Source organism: Numida meleagris, chromosome 7 (assembly GCF_002078875.1).
Source record: "Numida meleagris isolate 19003 breed g44 Domestic line chromosome 7, NumMel1.0, whole genome shotgun sequence".
Lineage (NCBI taxonomy): Eukaryota > Metazoa > Chordata > Aves > Galliformes > Numididae > Numida > Numida meleagris.
Window position 1 is genome coordinate 24,439,307 of NC_034415.1, and position 26,505 is coordinate 24,465,811.

Sequence of the window (26,505 nt, forward strand, 5' to 3'; positions counted from 1 at the left end):
ATTCACTGCGCTCACAAGACAAGAACACTGCCAGAGCAGTTCTCAAACCACCTCCTCTTCCAAACACTGGGTGCAGTTCTGGGACCAGTTCTAGTTTGAAGGTACATTTTCAGCAGGTGTCTGTTACCTGAGGTCATTTCAATAAAGCAATCCTCAATACCAATCCAAAAAGTGCACAACGTTGATTAAAAATAACAAAAGCAATCTGTCAAGTAGTTCCCTAGTAGCAGAGAATCCTTTATACAACCAGTTCAGCAAATGTAAAGTTCACTTCGACGACACAAACAACAAAGGTTTAAGCACATCTTTTGTAGTCAACAGAACTCAACGAGGAAAAAACAAACTGTAATGCCACAACACCACTGCTGGTCACAACAAAAACTGCTCCATAGTGATAAGCTCAACAGCATTGATGCCAGTAATCAATTTCAGCTCACACACCTGAGCTGGAAGGGGACCGTTACCAACAACGTTTTTGAAACGGATCGTTTCATTTCAAATATTTAAAATGCTTCAAAGCAAGTTCTTTATTGGACAAAGTGCTTCGGTACACCAAGCAAAAATATTTAAAAAAATACAATCTACTACTTCCATTTTGTCAATACTTAAAAAATTAAAATAGACAATCTTTAAAATATTTATACATATATAAAAATAAAATCTCTATTGCCTTAGTCATCCTTGAGCGCGTACATGACATCATCCTGGCTGATGTTGAGCCGCACACGCATGTGAAGGTATTTATTGCTGGACTCCAGCAGCAGCAGCCTGCAGGCACCGAGCCTGGCACAAATCGCCAAGATTTCTGACACTGTTGGACTCTGCAAGCCCTCCATTCTGCACAGTGAGATGTGTTGATGATAGACCTGTTAAAAAAGAAAAAAAAAGATGTTAAAAAAAAATATAACTCAAGTTTACCTCCTGCTGCAATCTGGTAGGCCAAGGTGAAAAAGGGAAGTTTCCTTTCCTCCACATCTCTGGGAAGGAAGAACTAGTTTCAGCCTATTAGACGAAATGCAACATGCTACTGTTGCAGCACCAGATACAGAGCTTTTGTCATAATCCCAAGCTACCTGCTTGGGATCTTCTGATTTTCTTTTTTAGAAGAAGCAGAAGGAACCCTTTTGTTAGAGGAAAAACTAGAGGAAAAGTATAAAAGATGAACATCAAAGAATATCTTGTTAGGCTCAAGAACAGATTGCCCACTGAGCCTATCCAATCAACTAACAGATATTCAGGAAGCTGCAACAGAAAATAAAATTCCTACTTACAAACCTGTAGAACCAGATTCAGTTACCAAGTTATTTTATGTAAAATATTTTGTTCTAAATATTTGTAAGTATTAGCATTTAGCTTCCAATCACAAAATGGAATCTGTACATGGCTCTGCTGGTGTATTTTATGAGTCTACTAAAAAACTCCGAAGCTATTAGTGGTGATATCTGTCTCTAATATGAAAGAGGATGATACAGAAATTGGAATTAGCTTTCAGCTCTCATCCTTGAACTATGTTACCCAGTATTTCCAGGTTATATTTTATTTCTTTTTACTAAATATGTTAGGTGAAGGCACACCATTTCCAAATGCAGAGAAAAAAATTCATTGTGTGAGCCAAACCACTGTTAATGTTAATGCAAGTGCAGGTGTTTCCAATTACAAGTGGTAGCACCAATTAGTTTTTACACCTGGGCTGGACAGCCATGTTCCAGTTCACCTTATTATCATGTTGTTTTCCATCAGATTCTAGGAATACGAATCCCCAACATTTCAGAAGTCATGTTTTCGCCTGAGAATTTTTACAGTGCACAGCCCCCCTTTAAATACAAGTACCATGAAACACTAACATACCTGTTGAACTGTTGCTTCCTCAACTCCCGCCTTACGAAACTCTGCTAAAATTGCTTTAAAAAAGATTTGTTCGTGCAATGAGGCATTCCTGAATATTAAAACAAGATGGACAAGAATTAGTCTGCAAAGTTTAGAACTTGTGAGTCCTTAGGAAGAAGTCTGGAAGGGAAATCGCCTGTAACAGTACTTAAGTGCTGAGTATTTTCCTACCTGAGAGTGGAAATACACAAGACGCTTTGTCAGACAGCCCATATTACAACCTGCAACCCTGACAATACAGAGCACTGCATCCCATGCCTTTCACTGCCTGAACAAGACATTTGATTCCACGCAGAATATAAAGCTTAACGAAGCAGTTAAAGCACGACAGTTTGCTAGTTGTCTAGATCCTTGTTTCTTACAAGCATTCATACGAGGGATGACATGAGAAAAATATTAACACAGTAAATCTCCATGAATTACAAACTTGTGTAATGCCATAACACCGTGCGTGTACTGTGCTGGCAGAACCAGGCTGTAGCTCCTTTAATAATTCTGAACCCAGGCTCAGAATGGCAGAATCCCTATCAAACATTGTACATGCTCTGCAACGTGTTATGGTCAGTTTACATTAATGAATTAGCAAATTAACATTTTTCAGACAGAACATACAGTAAACAGGGGCAATCACAACATCTCAAAATTCTTGAGCGGAACGCTAACATGGAAACATCCTGTATAACTTTAAACAAGAAATTTCTCCACCTTGTTTTCCCATCTTTAATTTCAATGTTGTATCTGGCTTCCAGCTGTGCGATAGTTTTTTTTTTTAAATCCTATTTCAACAAAACATAATGCATCACATGCACTCCAAATAGAGTGTAAGGATAGACCAAAGGTTTTTGAAAAATAGCACAGGGAAAATGACACAAAAGGAAATAAAAACCTCTGAGAAATGCTTTTACCTGATTGCCTTTACATATGGTGATGAGAACATTTCATCTATGGCTTCTGTTATGTGGGTCATCCTGACTATTTCAGGAGTACTCTTTTGGCTAGAAAACTCACAGATCTCAGTGGCCCTTCTGCAGATATCAAGGCAACGCCTTGCATCACCAGACAATGCTGCTACCTGGAAGTAAACATGACAGGTTTGTAGAAATATTTCCTTGCTAAACACTCATCTCAGCCTGTAGAATCAATTGACCAGAAAACAAACACTCAAAAACACACAACAGGTGGACTACCTTATGCAAATCCAGATTTGAAATACTGGTCAAAATTTTGATCTTATTGATCAAAAGTGACATCCCTACACCCACCTTGAATTAGCAATCACAAATTTGAGGCTGAACTTCTCTTCTATAACCACAGACGGTTAAAAAAAAATCTAGGAAATTCAGTATGAGCAGTTCAATTCACCACCAAAAGTTCTCAGAAACATTTTAAATAGAGAGCACCTTACCACAATCCATATTCACATAGAAAAAAAAGTGAAAAACCTCAGTTTTTCCATACATAAAGGAACATTATTTTAAGAGTACACAACTTTTTGAGATAATGAATTTATACTTGCAAGTGTCTGAAAAACTTTAGGTTCACAAAATTTCTGAAACTAAATACTTCTTAAAATCCCACTTGTGGCTTACAATTTTAATGAGCTGGCATTAGACCATGCATACATCTGAATTTGAGAAGCTACTGATCCCTAAGGAATTATTTGGTTTTTGTACTTCAAAGTATACAGACTGGCAATAGAATAGGTTACGCTGAGGCCTTAAACATCTTGAGAAAGAGAAAACAAATATGGGTATTTCCACTGCTCCTGGCATACCAGATTTTTCTCCCCCCCAAGATCCACCCAATGATTCATTATGCCAAACACTGTAGAAAGCTGACATCATATCATCATAAGCTACCTTCTCAAAGCAGGTGGAAAAAAAGCAAGGACACTGCTTTAGCCATGTTTCCTGCAAAAATGCTATGCACGCTTTAGAGAAAGAAAAGTGTATGATCCACTACTGGCACTTTACTTTGTTTCCAATGCAGAATGTGTAGCATTCTACCACAGAACCAAGTCTGACTACTGTTACAGAATTCTCCAGTGTCCCTCAAACTTTTTACTTAGTTCAACATAGAGGATAATACTTGTACTGTATTTACCTTTCTGGAAACTAGCTGAATTGCATCCTCTTCAAATGCCTTCATGCTGTTCAGTCTAGATGAAATAATTTGCTGTAGCTGTTTGTAGGTGTAGGGCTGAAAGGACATTCTGGTGAGACCCTACAGTAAGTAATAAAATACAGTGAGAACTGCTTGCAGTACAAACTATTCAAGCATAGCCTGCATAGTTAGTAGTTTTAATTTCTCCGGTTGGAGCAATCTTTTTCACATTCTTCCCCTCCAAACTTTGATAAGTTTTAACCATTTTTCCTGCTTTGTATTTGTAAAATAAGTGTGCACATCCGTAAATGAAACGGACTGAATGTGGATCACTACCCCAGAAAGGCTGAATTAGGGGTGCATACTATTAGAATCCAAGTTCTCTTACAAAACTTGTAAATAAACTACAGACATCCAATAAAAGAATCTTTTGATTACAGCTGTTTACACTTATTTTTAAGTACAGAGACAGCAGAACCTACCAAAAATATCCATCTCTTCTTTGGCATTTCTGTATGCACACATACAGTCATACTGTTGACTTGACATTAGGCCTGCAAGTCATCAGCCAGCAAAGAATTACAAATCCAATTCTGGCTCGAGCTAACAACAACTGATTTCAGATGAGAAGACCAATCTATGACTTATATATGACGCACTGCCTTTCATATTCTAAGGAGGTAAAGCCTTACATCCCCTATGAAGAATTCCTCTCCCATGACTACATGGATTCTCAGATCTTCAAATCTGCAGGTTTAGTGGGTGGGAGAAAGAAATTCGCAGTTACTGTACAACTATTTTTAAGTCACAGAAGGATGAAGGCAGAGCACTGTTTTTTGCAAATCACTTCTTATAGAAGCATTGAAACAATGACCTAGGACAATGTATTAAACACACGTATAGAGTACATCCCATTTCCTGACCAAAGGTATTCAATAAATAATATCTACCATCTGATTATGGCAAACAGAGACAAGTAATTAGGTGCCAGGAATGAAAGGGGAAATAGCAAGGGAAAACAGAAAAAAATTTCTCTGAACTCTGGAGTAAGCAGCTTCATCATGATGAAGTGAATTAAATTATACAAAACTTAATACATTTAAAAAGACATCTGCATTCTTTTTCTTAATTCATTCTGATAAGAACAGAGTGTTCTTATGTAGTAAGAGATCTGATTAGTGAGCTGGCTCCTATACTTATTTCGCTAAGATTTATATGATCATCTGCCCTCTGGAGAGAAGAGGGAATTATAATTCCTTATAATTATTTAACTTCTGATGTAACCCACCCTACCTTTCCCCCCCAGACTACTTTTGACTGCATGCAGTTCTTAATCTGTTCTTTTTTTTTTTTTGGCATAGCAACCTAACTGTTATAGGACATACCAGCCTGCTAGATACTCTGTTCATCATTATTCTCTCTGGCAAGTCCATGGTGTTAGCAATGGCCAAGATGATTAACTTAGAGTGCTTTTGAGTTGGCCAGTCAAATAAGTTGTACATCACGTCCTGCTTTCGAGTCCACAGAAGATCAAGCTGAAGAAAAAAAAAACATAAGAATCTGACTGAAAAAGAACGTGTTTACAATGCAGGTTACAGTGAGGTTTGAGAGAGTTAGTTCTGCCACAAAACACTTCTTACATGATACTGAACAAGGTGTCTCTGTTGTGCTTCCTTCACTAATCTATTAACGGTATTGCATTTTTTGGAATTAGAGATCTAATTTCTCTTTGAGAAGTATTCAACGCAAAATTAAGCTGCAATTTTTAAACATTAATGTGATATTAATATTACATCCAACAAGGTTAAACCACCCATCCATGTGAGGACCTGAATCAGCTTATAGCAAAAAAAAAAGTCACATTTGTTTATTACTTACCACTGCATATTCAGACTTTCAAAACTTGATATTTCATTGTGAATTTTCTCTCCAGAGAGAGCAGCAGCTTCCAGATAAAATACATACTCTAAACAGTTGAATTTCATGCTATTTAGGACTTGACATAATCACTCATTACATCATAAAAAATAAACCAACATGAAAACAAAGCAGAGAATTTTGGTAACAGGAGACTCATCTATTTACATTCAGTTTCCAAATAACACTAAGAGGAACTATTTGAATGTCCTCTCTCCAAAGTCTACTCCTTTAGATCATATATGATATACTGTAAGTACATACACTGTGTTTTTCCCTTCTCTAAAAACTTTTTAGGATATTTTAGGAAAGATTTAGGACAGAGAATGAAGGATTCCTGGTCTCACCTCATCCACTACCAGCACTGTGGTCTTCCTCTTTGGTCCAGGTGTGCAGAACAGTTTTGCCAACAGTGCTGCAGCATGAGTTGCTGTCACCTTCTGACCTGTTAGTAACTGGACAAGAATTAAATTATACTGCAGATTAGTCACACCAAAACTCTGGAAATAGGGAGTTTAACCCTTTGTCAGTTTTAACTTTTGGAAGTATTGATTGGTAGTTGTCTTGAATCCTGTAAAACATTGAGAATCTGAGTTTCCTCTTCTTTTAAAGCAGAGCCACTGAGGAAGCTTTTCTCACCTCTAGTATCTGCACATAAGCTTGGTGAGGATCAGTAAGCTTCATGCCATTGATCTCTATGAACTGGAATGATGGTAGGTCATCATCTTCTGTAGCTTGCTGAAGGCAGCGAATCACTTCATGAACAGTTGCAGTTTTACCTGTTCCAGGCACTCCAGAAATATACATGCACCTACAGAAGTAAAACACCTTTTTAGCAGTCTGAGCAAAAGGATAACCCTCTTAGTATCAAGAAGTTGGAGTTCCTAGGCTCTGACACCAGCCTTGAATACTGTTCCCCTCTCTGTCACTTCAGCTAATTCCCTACATTCATTACTTTATTGCAAACTAGGACATGTCACACATTAGAGTACCATCGTTTTTTTTTTTTTAATTATTAAAGTAACTAACAATCTAAAATACCTTAGAAATTCTAGTTTTGCCGTGTTAAAGTTTTCCCAGACCTCTAAAACTGACTAGGTATTTCTGTCTTAAATTTGAATTTGTACAATAAAGGAATTCACAGTATTTATGTGTACAACACCTCTTAAGATAAAAAAACCCATGCAGGAAAATTCAACTAGGATCTTGACTTCAGTCAAACGAGGATAACCTTTTAAATAAAAGCAATCTTGATTGGCTGTCATTGCACCATAGGTATATGTGACCTCAGTTACACAGCCTCACCGACAAACTCACCCTCCTGTACCATCAATCAGTTTGCTTTCCACAAAGTTATAGATATCCTGGAATTCTTCCTCACGACAGGGCAGAGACTTTGGGACAGCAGAAACATGCAGCCTTTTAATCAAAACAAACAAGAAAACAAACAAACTGGAGGTCAGAGTTGCATGCTCACAGTTCTACCTGAAGGGCCTCGTGGGGAAAAACAAATAGTAAGTCCCTCCCACCTCTCCTCTTCACAGCTGTGTGTAGTTTTCCAATTCTGTCTTACATACTTTAGGTACGAACACCAGTGTCAAGTATCCAAATGAAATATTCTAATCTCTACAGTTTTTAAGCTTTTGAGTTTTAAGAAGGCTGAACAATCATCTTCGTAAGTGAACAGTATTAAACATGCAATAAACATCTAGCTGTTGTAATTCATATATGAAAAATAAGTTGAGGTATAGTAGGGGTGATATAGAAGAGGTGATAGCTTGTAGGAAGGTACTCATTGTACCATTATCATCTACAAGAGAGGATCTTCACTTTTTTTTAATTGAATGTTGCACAGAATACAGACAGATACTTAACTGCAGAATTTAACACTGAGAACTAGTTACAATAACTTGCAATTGTAAAAGTAGTACTGTAGCCACCTGTAACTACAGTATTTATTGTCAATTCATTAATGCTCCCCTGGAATCAAAACATTACCCATTTTTACCAAATTTATTCAGTCTGGTAAAGGTGACATTACCCTATTTCAGCATAGCCTACAGCAGCTCTTGCACACCTGAAGCAAAGATATCATCTCCTGCTTTCAGCAAACGTTACCTTAATCTGGCTTCTTCTAGTATACTGGTTGGTTTCTGTGCTGCATGGCTGCGCCTGGGAATTTCAGGAGTTGCATTCCGGGGTGTCCTGGGTGTTCCTAGCAAAGGCTGAGTAGAAAAAAAAATTAGGACCACAAACAGATTTGCTACATACAGGAATTTCTACCAGAAACTGATAATTCATACAAGCCTCCAAAACTTTAATTACGCTTAACTTCCTGGAGATGTCAAAGTAGAAGATGAAAGGAGGAGCAGTCCTTAAGAAAGGAACTACCAAATTAAGTCTCATGGTCTTTTCTTCCTTGAGGAGAAAGAAACCAGCAGGGAAAATAGTGACACAGACAACTCCACTTTTTAACTTGCTGAATAAAAATTTAAAGTTCTTTATATTTCTTCTGAAATCCTGTGTTACAGAGTGATCTGGTTCTTAAGAAACAGCGAACTAGAAACTATTGATCTGTATTTCACTGTTCAAACAAAAAAGCCACACAGTATCTTACATACTCTTCCTTGTTGTACTTACAAGTTGCAGTTGTGCTAGGATTTCTGTTACACTTTTCATAAGCAGAGGCTAATTTTAATTAGCTCTTTCCAAGGATCCCCATCCCAAGCCCAGTGGCTGTGACACTATGAGAAACTGCTGGCCATAGTGTCTTTAGCGTGGCCATAAACACTGTAGAGCATTCCTTTTGTGTTGGTAGCTATCAGCACAGCAGAGTTGAACTTACAGCTTTCTGCAGTATATGAAGATTGCACTGACTAAAGACTATTCAGAAACAGGAGAACTAAAGCATCTCAGCGTTCAGTGTACATTAGAAGTAAAAACGCTGGCCATAAACGGATGCTTAGAGAACAGTAAGAACATGGCAAGAACAGCCTTAACTATTTTCACTTCAGAGGATTTAGTGAACTTGCTGTATCCTCTTTCTTTAGTAACTCTCAATGGATCATTCTTGGGTACTTAACCCAGTCTTTCGCTAAACCCACATAAAATGCTTGCCCAAGAGCTGCACAAGTCTAACTACTTGTTCAATAAGTGACTAATTACTTTCAGTTTAATCGCAATTCCTACTAGTTTTATTTGAGAGCCTGTAGATTTACTGGGAGAGAAAAACAGTTTCTGCTCAACTCCTCCACCACTCATGACTTCCCAGACCTACCCTATCTCCTCCCCCATTGTCTCATTTTAAGATTCACAATTCATGTACTGCTGTCAGTAGTTTCCCCATGTAAAAACAAATCCATCTATTTCTTCATCTCTCCTGCCTCTCTGAACCAGCATGCAGCTTTTTTTTTTCCTTGAGAATAGGGGTTGAGAAATGCACACACAGTTTTTATTCAGGTTTTTCAAACAGTTTCCTCAAATCACCTAAGAAAAAAAAAATAACCCCCAAGGGACTCTTCCTTTGCTCAGCTGCCCAATGATTCACACAAGACCAAGTTCGTGTTACTAGTAGATGTCCTGAATCCACAGTTTAACAACTACTGACTCAAGATATGTGCTAATTCTTGCTTCCTCATCATTCTCTCCCCTGCCCTCCCTCAAAGTAAGACAAGGCATTATAGCTACATTAAAAACAACAACAACAGAAAAAGAGCACATTCAGCAGTCACTGGTCAGCTCCAGCCTAATCCAACATTTTCTCTGCTTAGGTTGGAGAGTTTTATGATTAACACTATTGTAACATTGAGGATAAGCAATTATTGTATTTTCATAACTTAGTCATACTGAAGACCATACAAATGTTTCATTTCAAGCTAATACTTCAGATACTTAACTCTGGCATACAGGCATTAAGAATTAAAAAAGGCTTAGAAACAATAAAAGCAACTTTTAAGGATGTCAGCAGCTATAAGGAACCTTACCGTTTTCCTCGGGGTCTCAGCAGGAGTGTGAACTGAAGGCTTCCTTGAAGATTTTGGGGTGCTGAACATTCTGCTTGGCTTACTTTTCTTTACCGGTGTACAGCTCACATCACTATCTTCTTCGTCACTACTTGAAGAGTAAGAACCATCTGAGCTAGACAGAAAATCCTCTTCCTGGTTTGATTCCAGCATATTTAATAAGCTACAAGAAAGAAACGACAAGTTTTTCTTTAAAAAAAAAAACAAAAACAAAACTACATACAACTCTGCTCACTACAGAGTGTCATCTGATACTTTTTCAATTCTTTCTGTAGGTGCCTATAATCAGCAAGTCAACTTATTCTCCACCTGAGCCGTTAATTTTCCATAGCTATTTTACAGACTGGATTAAAGGAAGTCAGCTGAATGTTTCTTAGTACAAGACAGTTTTCACTCACTCCGCAATCATTTGCGCCTTACTGTTAAGCTATACAAACTCTTGAGGCTTCAAGCTGTCGAAAGCAATCTGAACAAGATACCATGAAAGCAATACCTGATTTGTTCTGCAATGCGAGTGCTTGTCTCCTGCGTACATGTTCTACGAGAACGGGGGGTCACCGTGGGGCTCTGAGTACCCAGCTCCTTACGGCCAGTTAAGCTGTAAAGAACACAAAGCTACTTTTATCTGAATCACACTTATAAAGATAGAGAGAAGGCCATTTAAACTTCAGGCTCAACTGCTAAGCCTGTAAACCCAATGCAAATTCAAAATACAAATACAAAAGTAATTATAAAAATACTGTTACTTACCCTTTAGTGTCATCTTCCACATTAAGATTCCTGACTTTCTCATTAGAGTCTTCAACTCTCCTATAAGGGGATAATCTTACTGTATCACTAAACGTCTCCTGGTGCTCTGCAGTACCAAACACTGACTTTAGCTTATCGTTGGCACAAGTTATTTTTGGTGGTGAGCCTAGAACTTCAGTGAATTTCACTTTCCTTTTAATAGCTGATGGTTTTAACAGTAGAGAATCATAGTCATCATCTAAAAGTTCCAAAATATCCTGTTCCAGGAGCTTGCTTCTAGGAGATCTTGTGGGACCTAGGAATTAAGAGCAAAACAAACTTTTGTCAGGTTTTAACACGGATGGTTTGAGTTAGAAGTTTCAGAAGACATGGTATGACTCAGTAGCTGTAATTTAAAATGTGAAAAGCTTTGCAGACAGAAAATGGAATCACTGGAAAGCATGCATTCCCTCTATGAAGACGACAACATAGAAAACGGGAAAAAAAAAATCAGGCTCTCCTATCACTTCCAACTTTACTCAGCTTTCAGTTTGAATATATGGTCCAAATGTGTTCATTCAGTCAGTCCAATGTAAGCCTTCTAATATACCATTAGCCAGAAAATTAAGGAAAAATAAGGCAGACGTTTTGAGGTCAAGATGAAGAGACACAATACTACATTAAAAACTACCAAATGGACAGAATACACATACTGACATATACATACTGTTTAACTCTAACTTCTTTCTTGCAGTTGGATTTTTGATGCCATTTGCTATTCTTTGTGAATGTCTCTCCTTAGAAAGGGAAGACTTGGAAGCAGAGTGTTTTGATTCTATTTCCATCTCAACATTTTTTGGTTTTGTGCCACTCTGAGCAACCTTCTTGGTCTCTTTTTTCACAGAGGAAATGACAGCCGAAGGAACAAAAGAGTTGAAAGAGTTTGGGATGCCATCTCCTTTCTTGTTAGCTTCATTCAGCTTAGAGAATGTGGCAGGCGACAAAGCCTTAAAACATTTCCCATCCCAAGACTGTTTTACATAGAAAATTTTTTCCTTATTTAATCTAGAAGGTAGTTCATCCCTCAGACGTAGTGGTATTACCTGAAAAAGGAGAAAATACCAACACATGTATACCTTAGTATTTGCAGTTAATTTAGCATTCAACTGTTTTCTATTCACATATCTTATAGTTGGAATTCATGGAACTTCATTATAGATGGCAACATCTTCTGCCTACAAAATGGCTAGCATAACATTACTCTGCTGCAGGCCCTTGTTGAACCATGACAGGCCTCCCATCACATTACTTCCTTCCATGCAATCCTCTAAATGGGCTGGCTGCCAATAACCAAAGTCATTTTAGGATGGAGGAAAGGAGTTTTAAGTTTTCAGCCATCCCATAAAACTGCATTAGCAATCAAATACACATAGCATGTTCAGTTCAGGAGGAAGTAAAGGAGCTGCACTGTTCTGTTAGGTTTTTCAAATTGTTTCAGTTTCTTTCTTCCTTCTACGTGTACATGGGCTGCAGTACATACCAGCACGCTTTCAATAATAGTCTCCACAGCTATGTCAGTGTCGTAGCCAGAAACTTGATCAAAAAACACTTCTTGGGGATAAACTCTTCTTTTAAGCAGTTTCTGCTTATTCTTAGGTATCTCTGTAATATGAGAGAACCACTGTACAACTGCGTGTTTCTGCTGAGCGCCTACAAATGAAAAGAAAATGAACGCTAAGAATCCTCTCATACCACAAATAGTTATTACCAGACCTTGGTGACTTCAGCTGAAATACTGCACAAGACACTTGCATATATGTACTGAAAGGCAGTGTTCTTCCTTAATTTTTAATTTAGAAAAAAATACAGAAATTTAGAAAAAGAGGATGAAAAATATTAAGATTCTTTTTCCAGATGAATGAGGGAGATAAATTAGCTCAAGATTAAACAGAGTTAAGACCAAAACTAGAAGCTGACAAATGATGCAGAAGTTACAGCTCTCAAAGCTTTAGCAAGTAAGTATACAGACAGTTCTGTACCAATTGCTAGGTAATTACTTTAGAAGAGTGATGTTTAAATACGCCAAAGTTCATCACTCCGTTTCATCACTACCCGCAGCTCGAGTAACTAGAACTAAGGTCTCCACAGCTGAAGCACTGACCCAATAGTGCCACTGGTTCCTCGATGGGATTGTACACTTCTGGTGAATCCACAGCAATACCACAGCCACATTGTTCAGTGCTCACTAGACAGACCTGGCACAGTCAAGGGGATCTTTGGGCACTACAGCACTTGCTGACAGTGACTTGGATTAAGTAACAGAAAGATTAAACGTGCTGGTGCTTCTTTAGCTACACCTATCCTGTGGAATTTCATTGAGAATTTAAATTTAAGAGCATCTTTCAAAAAATAACTACTACTCAAGTAGCCTGTACAATTAAGTTAAACTGAAACCTGATCAAAAGAGAGCTGTTTCTAAAGATCCTTTTAATATGCCACATAACAAGTACTTAAGTACTTTATTCTGGGAGTCAGTCATCTACGTATGCAAGTAAATTAACATTTACATAGCTACATACATTTGTAAAGAGAACGCCAGCCTTATTTCTTAGAACTCATGCAAGCAGGCACTTAGTTCAGGAGTTCTGGAAAACTTCCATATCCATTCCCTTCTCACAGACTGGGAAGTTCAAAAGAAAAATGCATGGAAATGAGCTATCAAGGATATAAATTCTACATGGACATAGGTGAGAAAGTAGCTGATATGAGATCATAAATCCCACTTTCTAAGCAAAATTAAGATGTCTGAATGGAGAGCATCACAGCTTAAGGTAATATCTACACCAAGTCTCAGATCACAGAATTCATTTAGATCAGTTAATCTAGCAGTTCACTGTCACCAATGAAGAGGTTCCTCACTGGCATGCACATGATCTAGCTGAACTCCACTGAGGGCAGTGACATAAAAGGGGAACTGAGAAATTTCAGAGCGTTACTGGTAATTTCAGAGTTACTTTAGAGATAAACCAGAAATGTTTGCTCGCTGCCTATTGACCCAGAGAATCCTGCTGTAACATACCAGAGAAGAAAGGCTGAAAAAACACCACGAGCAGGTTCACTGTGGACAGAGTTAAAGGACATTTGGAACATATTACAATTTTTATGCTCCTGTTTATATTTTAAGGTGTTTTGTCTTCAAATGAAAACAAAACCAAACATCTTTAACAACTTTGCCAAAGATATGGGAAAGCTTTTCAAGAAAGATTCACAAGTTTCAGACCAGCATAAAAAGAATATTCACTTATGTTACAATAAATGCGCATTACAAATATGCATCACTCCACGTATTTTTGTTTTGAATGAGAAAACCCACAAAATATTATCACTGCAGCCCAAAACAAACAACAGCTGTTGAAAGAAATTAGACTTAGCTAATGAATAGTTTCTCATTCAGATTCTACCATAGTCTTTGTGCCACTTGCCTACCATGACTTATCTTTTCATATCTACCTTTACCTACAAATAAGTAGTTCTACAAGGAACAGAAGTGATGAGCCAATTTATTCATCCCTGTACCTTACACTGAAATCCTTGGTGTCTAATAACATACAAGTCTCAGGGCTCCAGTACCCTTGTTCCAGTGGGATTCTCCAATATCTAAATAAAGCAAGAGCTCACACTATCTTCCTCAAGGACTATTTCTTTTAGAAGTAAACAACTAAGCAAAAGATCGTGCCTTTTAAAGCCTTTCAAATGCATTTAGCTATCCAATTTAGATGAAATCAGCAACAAACATTTAGGGAGAACTTGCATACAGATGCAGTGATTACCAAAGCCTAGTTTCCTTAACAACTTAGGGCAGTAATACAGTGTTAACACTAACCACATTCCCATGATATCTTTATCTTGTTTTAAAGATAAATAATTTTAAGAACTTATAAATTAAAAATATCTTAAGATTCCTCGCATAGGAGATGTGTTTTTATTTCTTACCATCTTCATATAAATCCAGGAGTTGTGCCACAAAAGGTTGATCTGCGTTCTCCCCTTCTATTAGAACAAACTCTCCAAGTTGTATACATCTTTCAGTTCTGCTTCTCTCTGATTTGATAAGGATTCCTCTAGAAAATGATGCAGACACAGGTCAGCATCCTTTACAAGTCACGCGTTGTTAAAGCTGACCTCCTGCCCACCATAAAGCCACTTATGTCCCCTTACAAAGCCTAAAAAAAACCGAGCTTCCTGATTAAACACCTTCATTCAGATTTTGAGAAGTCAATTAACACATTCACAAATCTAATTAAATACTTTTGCTCAAACATACAATCTATATTTAAAGAGGTTTTTAACAACTCTTTTTGTGGTACACATCTGAGGTTATGACACATACGAGACAACTACTGCTACTTTAATATTTTCACTACCAAATTAACCTAAATGATGTCCAAAAGGTAAAGCAAGTGTCACTGTTGATGTCCCCCCAAGAAAAACAGAAATAAATGTTATTTACTTGTACTGCAGAGTCCTCAGCTTTCTGTCTGAGCTCATGGGTTTTCCATACCAGGAGTAAATGATTTTGCTCTGCTGACGGGTGTTCATGATTCCTGAGGAAAAGCTAAATCTCATAAACAAGCAATTTTTGCTTACAGCTTAAAAATAATTAACAAAAGGGGAAACACTCAGGATTTCCAGACCGCGGGAATGGCCGCGAGGTCCCGATTCCCCCAAGCAGCACAGGTAAGACACAGCGCCAGTTCCCAACCTCAGCCCCCGGCCGCTGCTCGTGTTAAACCTCCCCCGCCCCAGCCCGCTCTGCCCTCAGGGCCCCCGCCTTCCCGGGACAATGCCGGCGCACACCGAGGGCCGTTTGAGCGCTTCTCCTCGCTTGTTTTCGCCCATCTCCCACAGACACAGCGGGTGAAACAGTCGCGCACGCTTCGTCTCCCCTTCCTCTTCCTTTTTTGCCTTAGAGCCGCCGTCCCCATAGAGCTTTCCTGCTCCCAGACAACCCGCGTGGCCATGGCGCCGGACGGGGTCGAACCCACAGAGACCCCAACGCGCCCTCACGGAGCGAGCCAGTCAGCTTCCCGCCCGCTGCCCTCAAGGACGGCGGCCCCACTCACCGCAACGCCTCAGCGATCCCCGCGCGCGACAGCACCAACGGCAGCGGCGCGAGCTCCTGCCACTCGCGCGGTAGAATTTCGCGCCAAAGCCCACCCACAGTCCCGCCCTCTCCCCTCTGGGCGCACGCGCGGCGGAGAGGGCGGGAGAAGGTAGGCGAGCGATGCCGCCATATTTGAATCTGGAAAGGACACCGGAAGTGGTTGGGAAGTGATACGCTGCCCGAAAAGAACGTGGCGGGAGGGGGTGGGGGACAGGAAGCGGAAGTGGTTTTAGTTCCTTACGGAAGCGGGGTGAGTGCTTTTGTTGCCGCGCTGAGGGGAGCCGAGGGCGACAGCCATGGCGAACCGGACGGTGAAGGACGCGCACAGCATCCACGGCACCAACCCGCAGTACCTCGTGGAGAAGATCATTCGGACCCGTATTTACGAGTCTAAGTATTGGAAAGAGGAATGCTTCGGTCTCACGGGTATGGCGGGCTGGGTCGGGCGGGCACTTCGAGGGGGAGGCCAGCACTAACGGCCGTCCCTCTTGCAGCCGAGCTGGTGGTGGACAAGGCCATGGAGCTGAAGTACGTGGGGGGCGTCTACGGTGGGAACATCAAACCCACGCCTTTCTTGTGCCTGACGCTGAAGATGCTGCAGATCCAGCCCGAGAAGGACATCATTGTGGAGTTCATAAAAAATGAGGACTTCAAGTAAGTCTATAGCGTGTTTTCTTGCTTTTCTCTTTTGCTTGATGAAATGTGGATGTCCCTAACTGCCAGGGAAACTCTAGGGCAGGACTCAGCTTCTTATACACAGACCTTTGTAAATGTGCTCTTCTTGCTAAAGCCTGGCCTTACTCTCGCTTTCCAAAGGCTTGTTCATCTTCTCACTGGGCTGTTGAAAATATTGGCCTTTGTGGCATGTGTTCTCTGCGACAACACAGCCTGAACAACTGGGAATGAGGTACATTAATGGAGCCATAATCACTTACTTTTTCATTAGTGATTCTTTAATCTCTGCACGTATAAACAAACCATACCAAGGTGATGCACGTGCTTGAGTATTTGAAGGAGAAAATCCATACAGCCACTCTTTATTATAGGGTACTGTTTTTCCTCCTAAAATTCTAGGAACAATTTTTCTTTACCTAAATTGCTGACTATGCCGAAAGCTCGGATATGTGCACTGGTTTACTTTTCAGGTATGTCCGAATGCTGGGTGCATTGTACATGAGATTGACGGGCACAGCTATTGACTGCTACAAGTATCTTGAGCCACTGTACAACGACTATCGAAAAATAAAAAGTCAGAACAGAAATGGGGGTAAGCAACATTATGTGGTTATGGTTTCTCAGTCCCTCATTGATGGCCTCTTTAACAGATGTTTTTTTTTTAGAAAAATATTCTCTTTTAGTAATGTGTAAGTTTAAAAAGTGTGACACAATTATCTTTTTGAAACACTGCTTTTACTAACTCATTCTTTTGATATTATGTTGTGAGTCTTGTACAAATGAGAACTGCTTTGCTTATTTTGCTTTCCCCAAGTGCTTGTGTTTTCTGCTGGACACTGAAACTCAGTTCCATATATACCAAACAAACACTACTCGAGTGAGTTCAAGCACTGGACATCTGCTAGTCCTAGCTGTGCTGCAGTTTCTCCTTTCTACAAGACAGGCCTAAGGATTTTCCTCATCATTAAGAATGATTTTAAAGCTATTGTTTGTACAGCTCCTTCAACAAAGTCTGAAGTGTCTCATTTATATAGTGTTAACCATGTATTTAAGATGCTATTTTTTTCCCTCTAGAATTTGAACTGATGCATGTGGATGAATTTATTGATGAACTACTCCATGAGGAACGTGTGTGCGATATAATTCTGCCTCGATTGCAGGTTTGGAGAAGCGAATGGTCTTAACTGCATCATATTCAGTAGTTGTATCAGCTACTGGCTTGTTGCATAAAGCTATGATTAAGAATCTTTGGGCATGTCAAATGCCTCTTAGGTGCTTATCTTATACAGCCCAAGAATAAAGTTGTAATTTCTCCTAGAAACGATATGTTCTGGAAGAAGCTGAGCAACTTGAACCTCGTGTTAGTGCTCTGGAAGAAGATATGGATGATGTAGAATCTAGCGAGGAGGAAGAAGAGGAAGATGAAAAGGTTAGTGACATATTTTACAGAGGAATAGTTAAAGCTGGTGCTGTAACCACCACAAACTCTATGGGTTTGTGAGAAATACTTGAGAGATCTCAGAAAACTGTTTGCAGTAATCAGCTCCTCCCTTAATGGATTTTCATATAAGCTGCTTGTGAGAACACTTCAGATCCTGAAGCAACTCTGAAGTGCTGTTTGTCAAGCTTTCCTGCCTGCTGAAAATCACAGCTCTGAATCTGTTCTGTGCTACTGAGACGTATTTCAGATTATTTTATGTACATAGCCAAGAAGTAAAGATGATGGTGAAGGCTACGATAACAACTGTAGTCAATTCTGCTGTGCTACTTAAGAATCAACAGTATGAAAGGCCTTCTTAATTTCTAGTTAGTAGATTTGGGCAGTACCACTCATACGTGAATATTAAGTATTTGAAGAAGGAGAAGCTTGATTGTGTGAATTATTTCCTTTTTTTCACTTACATTTATCATTCAGAAATCCTTACTGATAAATAAAACCTTGATGAAAGACTTACAGAACCTTTTTTCCCCATTGTTCCCAGCTGGAGCGAGTACCCTCTCCTGATCACCGCAGAAGAGGCTACAGAGACCTTGACAAACCTCGCAGATCTCCAGCTATACGATACAGGCGGAGCCGAAGCAGGTCTCCACGAAGGTGAGACATGGCTCCTTTTCAGCAATATGTTTACCTATTGTGCTGCAGAGGGCCGGAGCAAAGCATGAAGGGGAAGATGACAATTTAGCCCCAGAATCTCTTATGCTTTCCATTTCCTTTAGCCACTTCCTAAAGTAAGGAGCGGTACAGAGTCACAGTTGACATCTGCGTGTCCCTTTCTCTTGTCCTTTAGTAACTCTTGAACTTGCTCGCCAGTGTTAGCTAAATATGATAATAGAATAAAGATATTAAGGGGAACCAAGTGCTTGTTTTCAAGTAAGTAAAGTTTGGAGAGAAAATCCAGTTTCTGTTCTTACTAGTAGTAAGCCATAAAAAAAAAAATCATCACTTAACCCTTCTGCTCATTGTGTGGGCCAGATCAAAGCATGTACTGCCTCTTGTGCATCAAGCCAATCAACTGCTACTGCAGATTATAGGAGAGTGTAAGGTGCAGTTGCTGGAGTATATAGGAAATGAAACTGCTGGTTCTGTTGATTATTTTTAATGCCTCTTTTCTCCCCCAATTACAGGCGAAGCCGCTCTCCAAAGAGAAGAAGGTAATCTTTTATTCTATTACTTAATGTTAAAACGTATGTTTTTAGTATGGCTATCTGAAAAACTTCTTTTCTCTCTCTCAGTCCATCACCACGCCGGGAGAGACATCGCAGCAAAAGCCCAAGACGACACCGGAGCAGATCCAGGGAGAGGCGCCACAGATCAAGATCTAAATCTCCAGGTATTTCTGTAGTTTACAAATTAAATCTGGCATTTTTTTTAACCAGCACGACATCTACTGGAAAAAAAAAAATCAGTGTCATAGTATCAAGAAGGTTGTTTACATGCTTAATCTGGTTTATAAAGTGGTTAGTTGTATGAAAGTATGGAGAACTGCTTCAATACGCACAAAATTGCCTGAGTACGTTTTTCAGATACTTGGCAGGAGGTTAATTTGAATGCGTAATTAAGCTTGGAATTCTCCCATTAGCTAGGACACTTAGTCACCAGAAGCAGATTGCAATAGCAAAACAAAAAAGACCTCGAGGGTCTATGGAAGTAACTGTTACTATTTTATTTTTTTTTTCTTATAGGGCATCACCGTAGTCACAGACACAGAAGTCATTCCAAATCACCTGAAAGGTAATGCTTCTTGGCATGATGCTTAAGGATGTCCGTTCGGTTGTAGGATTGTACCCTTGTCATTGAATCTTGGGGATTGAAGGTCTTCTTACAATGTAGTAAATGAAGTATTTCACATTCAGTGTTTTCTAGTTATACTATCCCCATGTGGCTGTGTAAAACACTTATTGTTTATTGCAACTTATTGCTATATTTCATGTTGTTTGTTTAAAACAGGTACTAGTACTGTGACACATAACTGTTTTCTGTTTCAGATCTAAGAAAAGTCACAAAAAGAGTCGTCGAGGGAATGAATAATGAACTAATTTCAGCACACAGTTCAGTGACCTTGAACTGTAGGCTAATACTGTCCAGTCTATGTTATGGGACAGCTGAATATGCACTGGCTGCTTTAGCAGTCAATTTTTAATCCTTCTCCTCTTGTACAAGTGTTGTTTTTGTGTGGTTTTTGTTTTTTTTTAGTTAAAAGAAAGCTGAAGTTCTTCTTACTTTCTAATCCTTATGATAAAATTTGAAGGTAGTTTATAAATTGTTTTTCTCAAGGCCTGTAAAAACCAGTGAAGAGCAATAAAAAAAGGGGGGGGTTGTCTTTAAAGGCTCTTTCCTGTTTCTTTTGTAATTCTTCGTTGGGACTTTTAATTGCAACCGGCTTTATTCTCAAATCTAAGCTTTGTTTTGAGCAGCAGATGCCACATTCAGTTGCTGAAGTGTGAATATGCTTAAGTCATAAACACTGAAGAACTACAAGCCTTAAACTCTTGTCAGTACACCTCCAGTACAGGAAAGGAAGCAACACAACAAAAGTCTAGCATGAGTTTAAGTTAGCTTCATATTTCATTCAGTAATCTCCACTATATAGCTGACAGTTGTTTGTTCCTTTTTAAGGGATCATCCTTAAGTCTTCTGAGGCCAGTACTAGCTGGGTCAAAAGATTCAAGTAGAGAAAAATACCCCTTTTTGCCTGAAGTGTGTTGTTATTTAGTAAATTTAAGAAGAGTAAACCACTACTTTGAAGATAGATCACTTATGGCCTACCTGTCACCGGGAAGAAAATGACATTAGCCTCAGCTCTAGCATCTCTTAATGGAGTTAGCATTCTGCAAGACCCTGTTTTTCAAATTAAGAATATTCAAGTTCTTACTCAAGTCACAATTCTTACCTTAGTACATTTAATATAATTAAGTTAATATAATATCACAGGAATGTAGTTGTATTAAACTCATTTTCTACTACTCCTTTATTCACAGCCTTGCTTCAGGAGCACAGGCTGACAATTTTGTAAGTGTCGAGACATAAAATCTGAACGCTGCCAAAATATCTTCATACTGCCCAGTGGGTGTTAACAGCACAGAAGGTAATATGCCCAACTAACTTCTTTAGAACTATCTCAAAGTACAGCCTCGTTTTTCTAGGTTTTCATACTCATTTAGAAAGGTTTTAAACAGAAAATAAACTGTACACTTAGATCAAGTATTTTACAAGATATCGCCTGTGAACAACATGGCTCATTAAAGCAAGTCAACTTTCTCCTTTAAAATAGCTCAAAGTTGTTTTTGTAATTGTAGTTTACTAATCAAATATACAAACAGGGAAGAGGAAGAAGTCTTATCCTTTTTTTGCAGTTTTATTTTTCTTTTAAAAAGTTTTTTGGCACTACATAGTTTTGTAAAGAATAGAAGTGACAAATTTTTAAACACATGAAATCCCTTTCTAATTTTATTTTTTAGAACAATATATATAAAGTCTGAAGCAACCGAAGTATGAATACAGCTAATAGAAAATAAAGAACTTAATTTTAAAAATTCTCTCTCTTTACAGTTTATCAAGATAAAACAAAACACAATTCCCCTTAAAAATAGGGTAATAAAATAGATGAAATTTGTATCACTTCGTTTTGTGATACTAGTAAAAACTATAGTTCGTATCTATGTACAAATGATACAGTTTAAAAACAGTCTTAAATAATCTTGTATCTAAACATGTTGCATTACGATTTTAAATCAGAACCTGAATTTTTTCCTCCCCTCCCTCCACCCACCCACAATCCCATTAAACTTCACTTTTTCTGTTGAATGTAATTCAGATTCAAGTGTGGGTGTCCTTGAGACAGAAGCGAGAACCGCTGGTTACTCTGCATCAGTGGACCAGCTAAAAGAAAATGGATTACAATTACTTCAGCGATTTAAACATTTCTAACAGTGCTTGGCTATATTAAATGTATTTATCTTACTTAGAAATAAAGTCATTTACTAGATCGACACAAATGCTATCTGTACAGCTATCCCACTTAATGGGACAATGCAGTATTACTTCAATGCTGTCTCCAAAATTCCCTCAGAAACATTAATACATCATTTTATTACTTCAGTCTTAGCTCTTTAACAAGAATAATGATACAACATTAAAACGAGGGTCTCACTTGAAAACCTCACTACAGCCAACAGAGAAAAAGATTTGGTGCCAGTATCTCTCATTTTATACAATGTGACCCAGCAACACAGGAATCACAGCTTCCAAGTAAAATTTGGGCACAGTTTTTCTCTTACTGGAGCCAAAGGTATTTTTCTTACTGTCTTTCCCAATCCTGGAAGATGCTGAACATCTTTACCTCACTAGCATTAGGAAGAGTTGAGATAAAGTCAGTCCTGAAGCTGATACAACTTTGATGACAGCACTGCTTTGATTGCAGCTGGACTACATAACCTCCAGAGGCTCCTTCCAACTTCAATTATTCTACAGTCTTGTAAGCTTTCATGTATGTAAGGCATTCCACAAGCAATGTACAAAAGACAAATAAAATGAATCAGCACAAGATTTTCTTCAAATTCTTAACAAACTCATGGGCAAATCGTCTTAACCCCTAGCAAAGCAGAGGTGGCTCTACAGCAAGACCAGCAGCGGAGGAAAAAGGCTGGAAGTGCAAGAGTGCAAGCTGATGCAGAATTCAGAATTTAAACCCTTCCCTCCCCCAAAGATTTTAGTCCATACAGGAAGCCAAAGTGTGGATTTGACTCTTGGATTCATTATGGTTCCAGGGAGCCTAGGCAAGTGAAACATGATTCTTTGGCTTTTAAAGCCTTTGAGACAGTAAAGAGACATGTTGCATGAGCTGTTGATTCACATACTAGTTCTAGTACCTTGAGGGTAGAAAGGTTTGTTCGGTGGATAGCTGGCATTTCCCTGCTGCATGTAGTTCTGAGGCATATTGTAAGGCCACGCTCCTCGGATGAGAGGAAAATGGGTAGGGGTCCCATGGTCCCAAGGGACAGAAGGAGGGTTCATTTTACCAAACTGTCCTTGGAAACCCTGATCTATTTTTCAATTGAAAGGGAAAAGCACATTGCAAGTTGAAATAATTAAACAGTAAGTCACAAATACAATTTACATCTCAAATAACAGTTTGCAGGGGAATTAACGTGTCTAATCCGATGTGCTACCATTTTATTTTTGGAATATACATCAATAAAAATTACCACCTAAATTACTTCATTACTCACTATAATAGAATTTATTGGTGGGGAAGACATAAGATGAATCAGTACTTAGAATCAAGACCTACAATTTCACAATTCCACACAAAAATAAATTAGACTTTACGTCATTCTCATGACAAAAAATACAAGTTCTGAACAACTTTACTAACATCTGAGCCCACACAGATCTTCACTATTGCTAACATGAGACATGAAAACTATTATCCTGCAAGAAAGAACTCTCAGAAACTATGCACTGGAAATCCACCAATACTTAAGAAACTCAATACACAGATCATCGGACCAACTTAAAATTGATTGCTAGAGAGAAAGATTAAAGACTTGTGAAATAAGTATGCAAATTATAAGCTACTCTATTCACAAATCCAGTATTACTGCAGAATTAAGCATGAGAAATCAAGCATCCAAGGAGGCACGACACACAACAGCTCATGCCAAATGCTGTATTACTAATTCTGCTCCTCCTGCTCATAACTCCCAGTTTCTTAAGACACAATAGTGCCTGCTAATTTAAAAACATATACAATGTACACTTATAAATAAATAAATACATACAAGTAATTAGCATTTTCTCAGTATGTCAGCTTCCCTTCAGATTAGTCAGAAAACTTTTAGACAGACTTTCATTAAATAAAAGTAAGCTACAGGTTTAAAAATAGTAACTTCTATACAATAAAACATGAAGCACAGCTCTGGAGTAGGCATAAAAAAGTTATTTGTCTGAAACTCCTAATGATCCTACTTCTGATCAGATTGTCTACTGAAAAGAAAGCGAATTTGTTCCTTCTAACTCAAGGTCATGCAGGTCAAGACAAAGTTTTCCATGAACCTAGTCTTCCCAAGTTGTCCTAAGCAAGTATGAAACAGGCTCCAAACAGAGCAGGCAGCTCATTTTTACTATGCACCTTTCCAGTGACATCACCTTAAATAGCATCTAAGCCATAAAGGAAACAAAGCCGATTAAAATGCAAAAAGGAAAAACTCCAAGACTGAAAACAACTAGGAGAAGGCATGCAGTAAGTTTGCAAATAGTCTGAGGGGGAAAAAATACTGAGACTGCACAAGAAATCTGGGAAAATTGCACAGGTAAGATGGTAGTAGAAGCAAATATAATGAAACAGAGCAGAAGGAAAAAGACTGGAGACAGAGACGGACTGGACTACATGATGAGAAATGGGATTACTTGAGGAAGGAGGATGAAGGAGAAACTAGGATTTAAGAGTTAGCCTACAAGAAGACAGCTAATCAGGTAAGAAGAGTCAGACTGGAAGAAGGTGCCTGAGAAAAGTCAGGGCTGGCTGGGCATGGGGGAGGGGGCAGATGAGCCTGGACAAGTAATTAAGATTAAAAATGATGGAGACTCAGGGACAAAGCACACTGAAAATTCAGCACACTTGTAGCAGCTCCTGTATCCTCCAGAATATCTTCTCCACAAAGCTTCAAATACAAAACCATGCAACTCCTGCACCTCAACAAATGCATTAAAAACTCACTGGTGGAGTGTACCTCAGCCAACACTGTTGACTCAGATGAAAACCTACTGCTACTGTCGTTTATTCTGTTAGTGCAGAGAAAAGCTGCGCAAAACATTCCTAATTTCCATCTCTTGTGATGAACAACTGCATCACCACATTGCATTATGGAGATATATATATATATTAAAATATTGGAAGAGTTATGCACTTAAAATAAATCAAAAGACCATTACGTGCAAATTTAGGAGCTGCCATGTTTTAAGTCGCTTAAAAAACTGTATGGGCTTTGACTGCTATATACTATTTTTCTCAGCCTCAAACATACAGATGTACTTGGCTTTGGTATGAGACAAAATGCTGTTGCCCACTTGTCGCAGGGAAAACATTTATGATGCATTCTCAGGAAATAAGGTCAAAACTAAGGAAGTTAAATGAAGCAGGATAAGCTATAGGAGAAAAGACTGTATAAAAACCATGTCATAATGTCTGTATTGCACTAAATACAAGAGGACAATGTGCTTGCACAACCGTAATTCTGCCAGTCTCTCAAATTCATAGTTGCAGTCCCAGCATTCATCTAAATCTATACAGCAACATAAACGGAAATTGTTTTTGTAAGTGCATTCACAGAAATATATTTTAGACTTAAACAATTATAAGAACATTTCTCAGTTGAATGCATGTTTTCTCATGTGCTGCACAGCCGTTAATGGCCAATAGGATCAACGACTAAAAGTTTACAAAGATCCAACCTGCATAATTTTTTCCTACAAAAACATTAAGACAGTGAAGGTAGTAACTTAGTTTCTTAAGCATTGTATTTTTAATGCAAAACGAATTGGAAGAGTTAGCTGTTTCTGTAACACTTAACATTTGTACACAAAGTGTGAGAGGTTTGATACAACAGAGAAGAATTACCTGAATTCCCCACAGTGCCATTGTTCACCAGTGAGTTTGGAGTCACAGGATTGTGCCAGTGTCCCTCATGAGAAGTGCTGGGGATTCCCATGGGCCTGGCAGCAGGCTGTGCAAAGATGATACTGGGATCATTCAAGCTTACACTGCTCTGGTTATTTGTGGTGCTGCTGCTGCCAGATCTCATAGAAAATGGAACATTCGTAGAATGAGGAGGGTTACCCGGTGCAGAGTGAATAACAGGCCCATGAATAGGCCACGAAGTGTTGGGAAGCTGAATTTGGTGGTGATGGTGCATCTGAAGTAGTCCCAGGTTATGCAAGGTAGAATACTGACCTGGGGGAGATTGGGGAAAGTTAAACAAAGACAGCTGGACCTGATGGGGTGGCTGTGCACCCTGCTGTGGTTGCGGAACGTGCTTAGACTGGGATATTGGTTGTGGCTGAGTCTGGTTAATGGAGGCTGGCTGAGAGGAATTCTGTGTAAATTGTTGAGGTTGTGGAGAATAAGATGACTGCTGCGAATCAGACTGGAGGGAAAAAAAAGTATGTATTTCTGATTAGTTCACTAGTAATTTAATAGTGTTTTTCTTTAAAAAGTACACAATCCATTAGTCTATTCTTAAAAAAAAAAAAAAAAGACAGAGCACTCCCCAGCAATATCCCAACTACTAAGCCCAAGTTCCTGCTGGTTTAAACCAGTGCAGTTCAACTGACATTTGTTTTCCTCAGCAGATGATTTAACCTGCTAACATGGCCCATCCCACCACCAAAAACACGATTCTGAGCAAAAACTAACCACAAGCTCCTCATTAGACTTTTTACACATCTTTTTCTCATTTTTAATCAGTCTTCCCCATCCTGCATATTTATAACCCAGAATCTCATTAAAG

At 38.8% G+C, this 26,505-nt stretch overlaps 3 protein-coding genes across 12 annotated transcripts in view; 1 reads left to right on the forward strand and 2 right to left on the reverse strand.

Moving 5' to 3' along the window:
- Window positions 503–15,926, reverse strand: ORC1 (origin recognition complex subunit 1). Of its 2 annotated transcripts, none has more exons than XM_021404273.1 (17): window positions 15,782–15,926; window positions 15,169–15,262; window positions 14,652–14,779; window positions 12,199–12,368; window positions 11,386–11,761; window positions 10,680–10,974; window positions 10,423–10,527; window positions 9,891–10,092; window positions 8,026–8,132; window positions 7,225–7,326; window positions 6,547–6,718; window positions 6,255–6,362; window positions 5,376–5,525; window positions 3,991–4,110; window positions 2,793–2,959; window positions 1,849–1,936; window positions 503–866 (listed from the first exon to the last, which is right to left on the reverse strand). In XM_021404273.1, the coding sequence occupies exons 2-17, from the start codon at window positions 15,255–15,257 to the stop codon at window positions 672–674; spliced, it is 2,574 nt and encodes an 857-aa protein (XP_021259948.1). In that variant the 5' UTR covers window positions 15,258–15,262; window positions 15,782–15,926; the 3' UTR covers window positions 503–671. The 2 variants fall into 2 exon arrangements, with proteins under 2 accessions (XP_021259948.1, XP_021259947.1); XM_021404272.1 differs by lacking the exon at window positions 15,782–15,926 and adding an exon at window positions 15,516–15,771.
- On the forward strand, window positions 16,026–20,324 carry PRPF38A (pre-mRNA processing factor 38A). Its single transcript, XM_021404274.1, has 10 exons — window positions 16,026–16,248; window positions 16,317–16,476; window positions 16,968–17,089; window positions 17,572–17,657; window positions 17,816–17,926; window positions 18,480–18,592; window positions 19,123–19,149; window positions 19,231–19,328; window positions 19,681–19,729; window positions 19,984–20,324. The coding sequence occupies exons 1-10, from the start codon at window positions 16,119–16,121 to the stop codon at window positions 20,024–20,026; spliced, it is 939 nt and encodes a 312-aa protein (XP_021259949.1). The 5' UTR covers window positions 16,026–16,118; the 3' UTR covers window positions 20,027–20,324.
- The window catches only part of ZCCHC11 (zinc finger CCHC-type containing 11), a 48,602-nt gene continuing 41,231 nt past the window's right edge, over window positions 19,135–26,505 (reverse strand). For 5 of the 9 annotated variants that reach the window (XM_021404259.1, XM_021404261.1, XM_021404256.1 and 2 more), the window contains exons 28-32: window positions 25,617–26,142; window positions 22,867–23,040; window positions 21,790–21,877; window positions 20,765–20,836; window positions 19,135–19,385 (exon numbers count right to left, since the gene is read on the reverse strand). In XM_021404259.1, the coding sequence (XP_021259934.1) occupies window positions 20,800–20,836; window positions 21,790–21,877; window positions 22,867–23,040; window positions 25,617–26,142 (825 nt within the window). In that variant the 3' untranslated portion in view covers window positions 19,135–19,385; window positions 20,765–20,799. Of the gene's footprint in view, window positions 19,386–20,764; window positions 20,837–20,875; window positions 22,478–22,866; window positions 23,041–25,616; window positions 26,143–26,505 lie in introns of those variants that run through there. The other 4 variants (XM_021404257.1, XM_021404263.1, XR_002441041.1 and 1 more) reach the window with 4 other exon arrangements.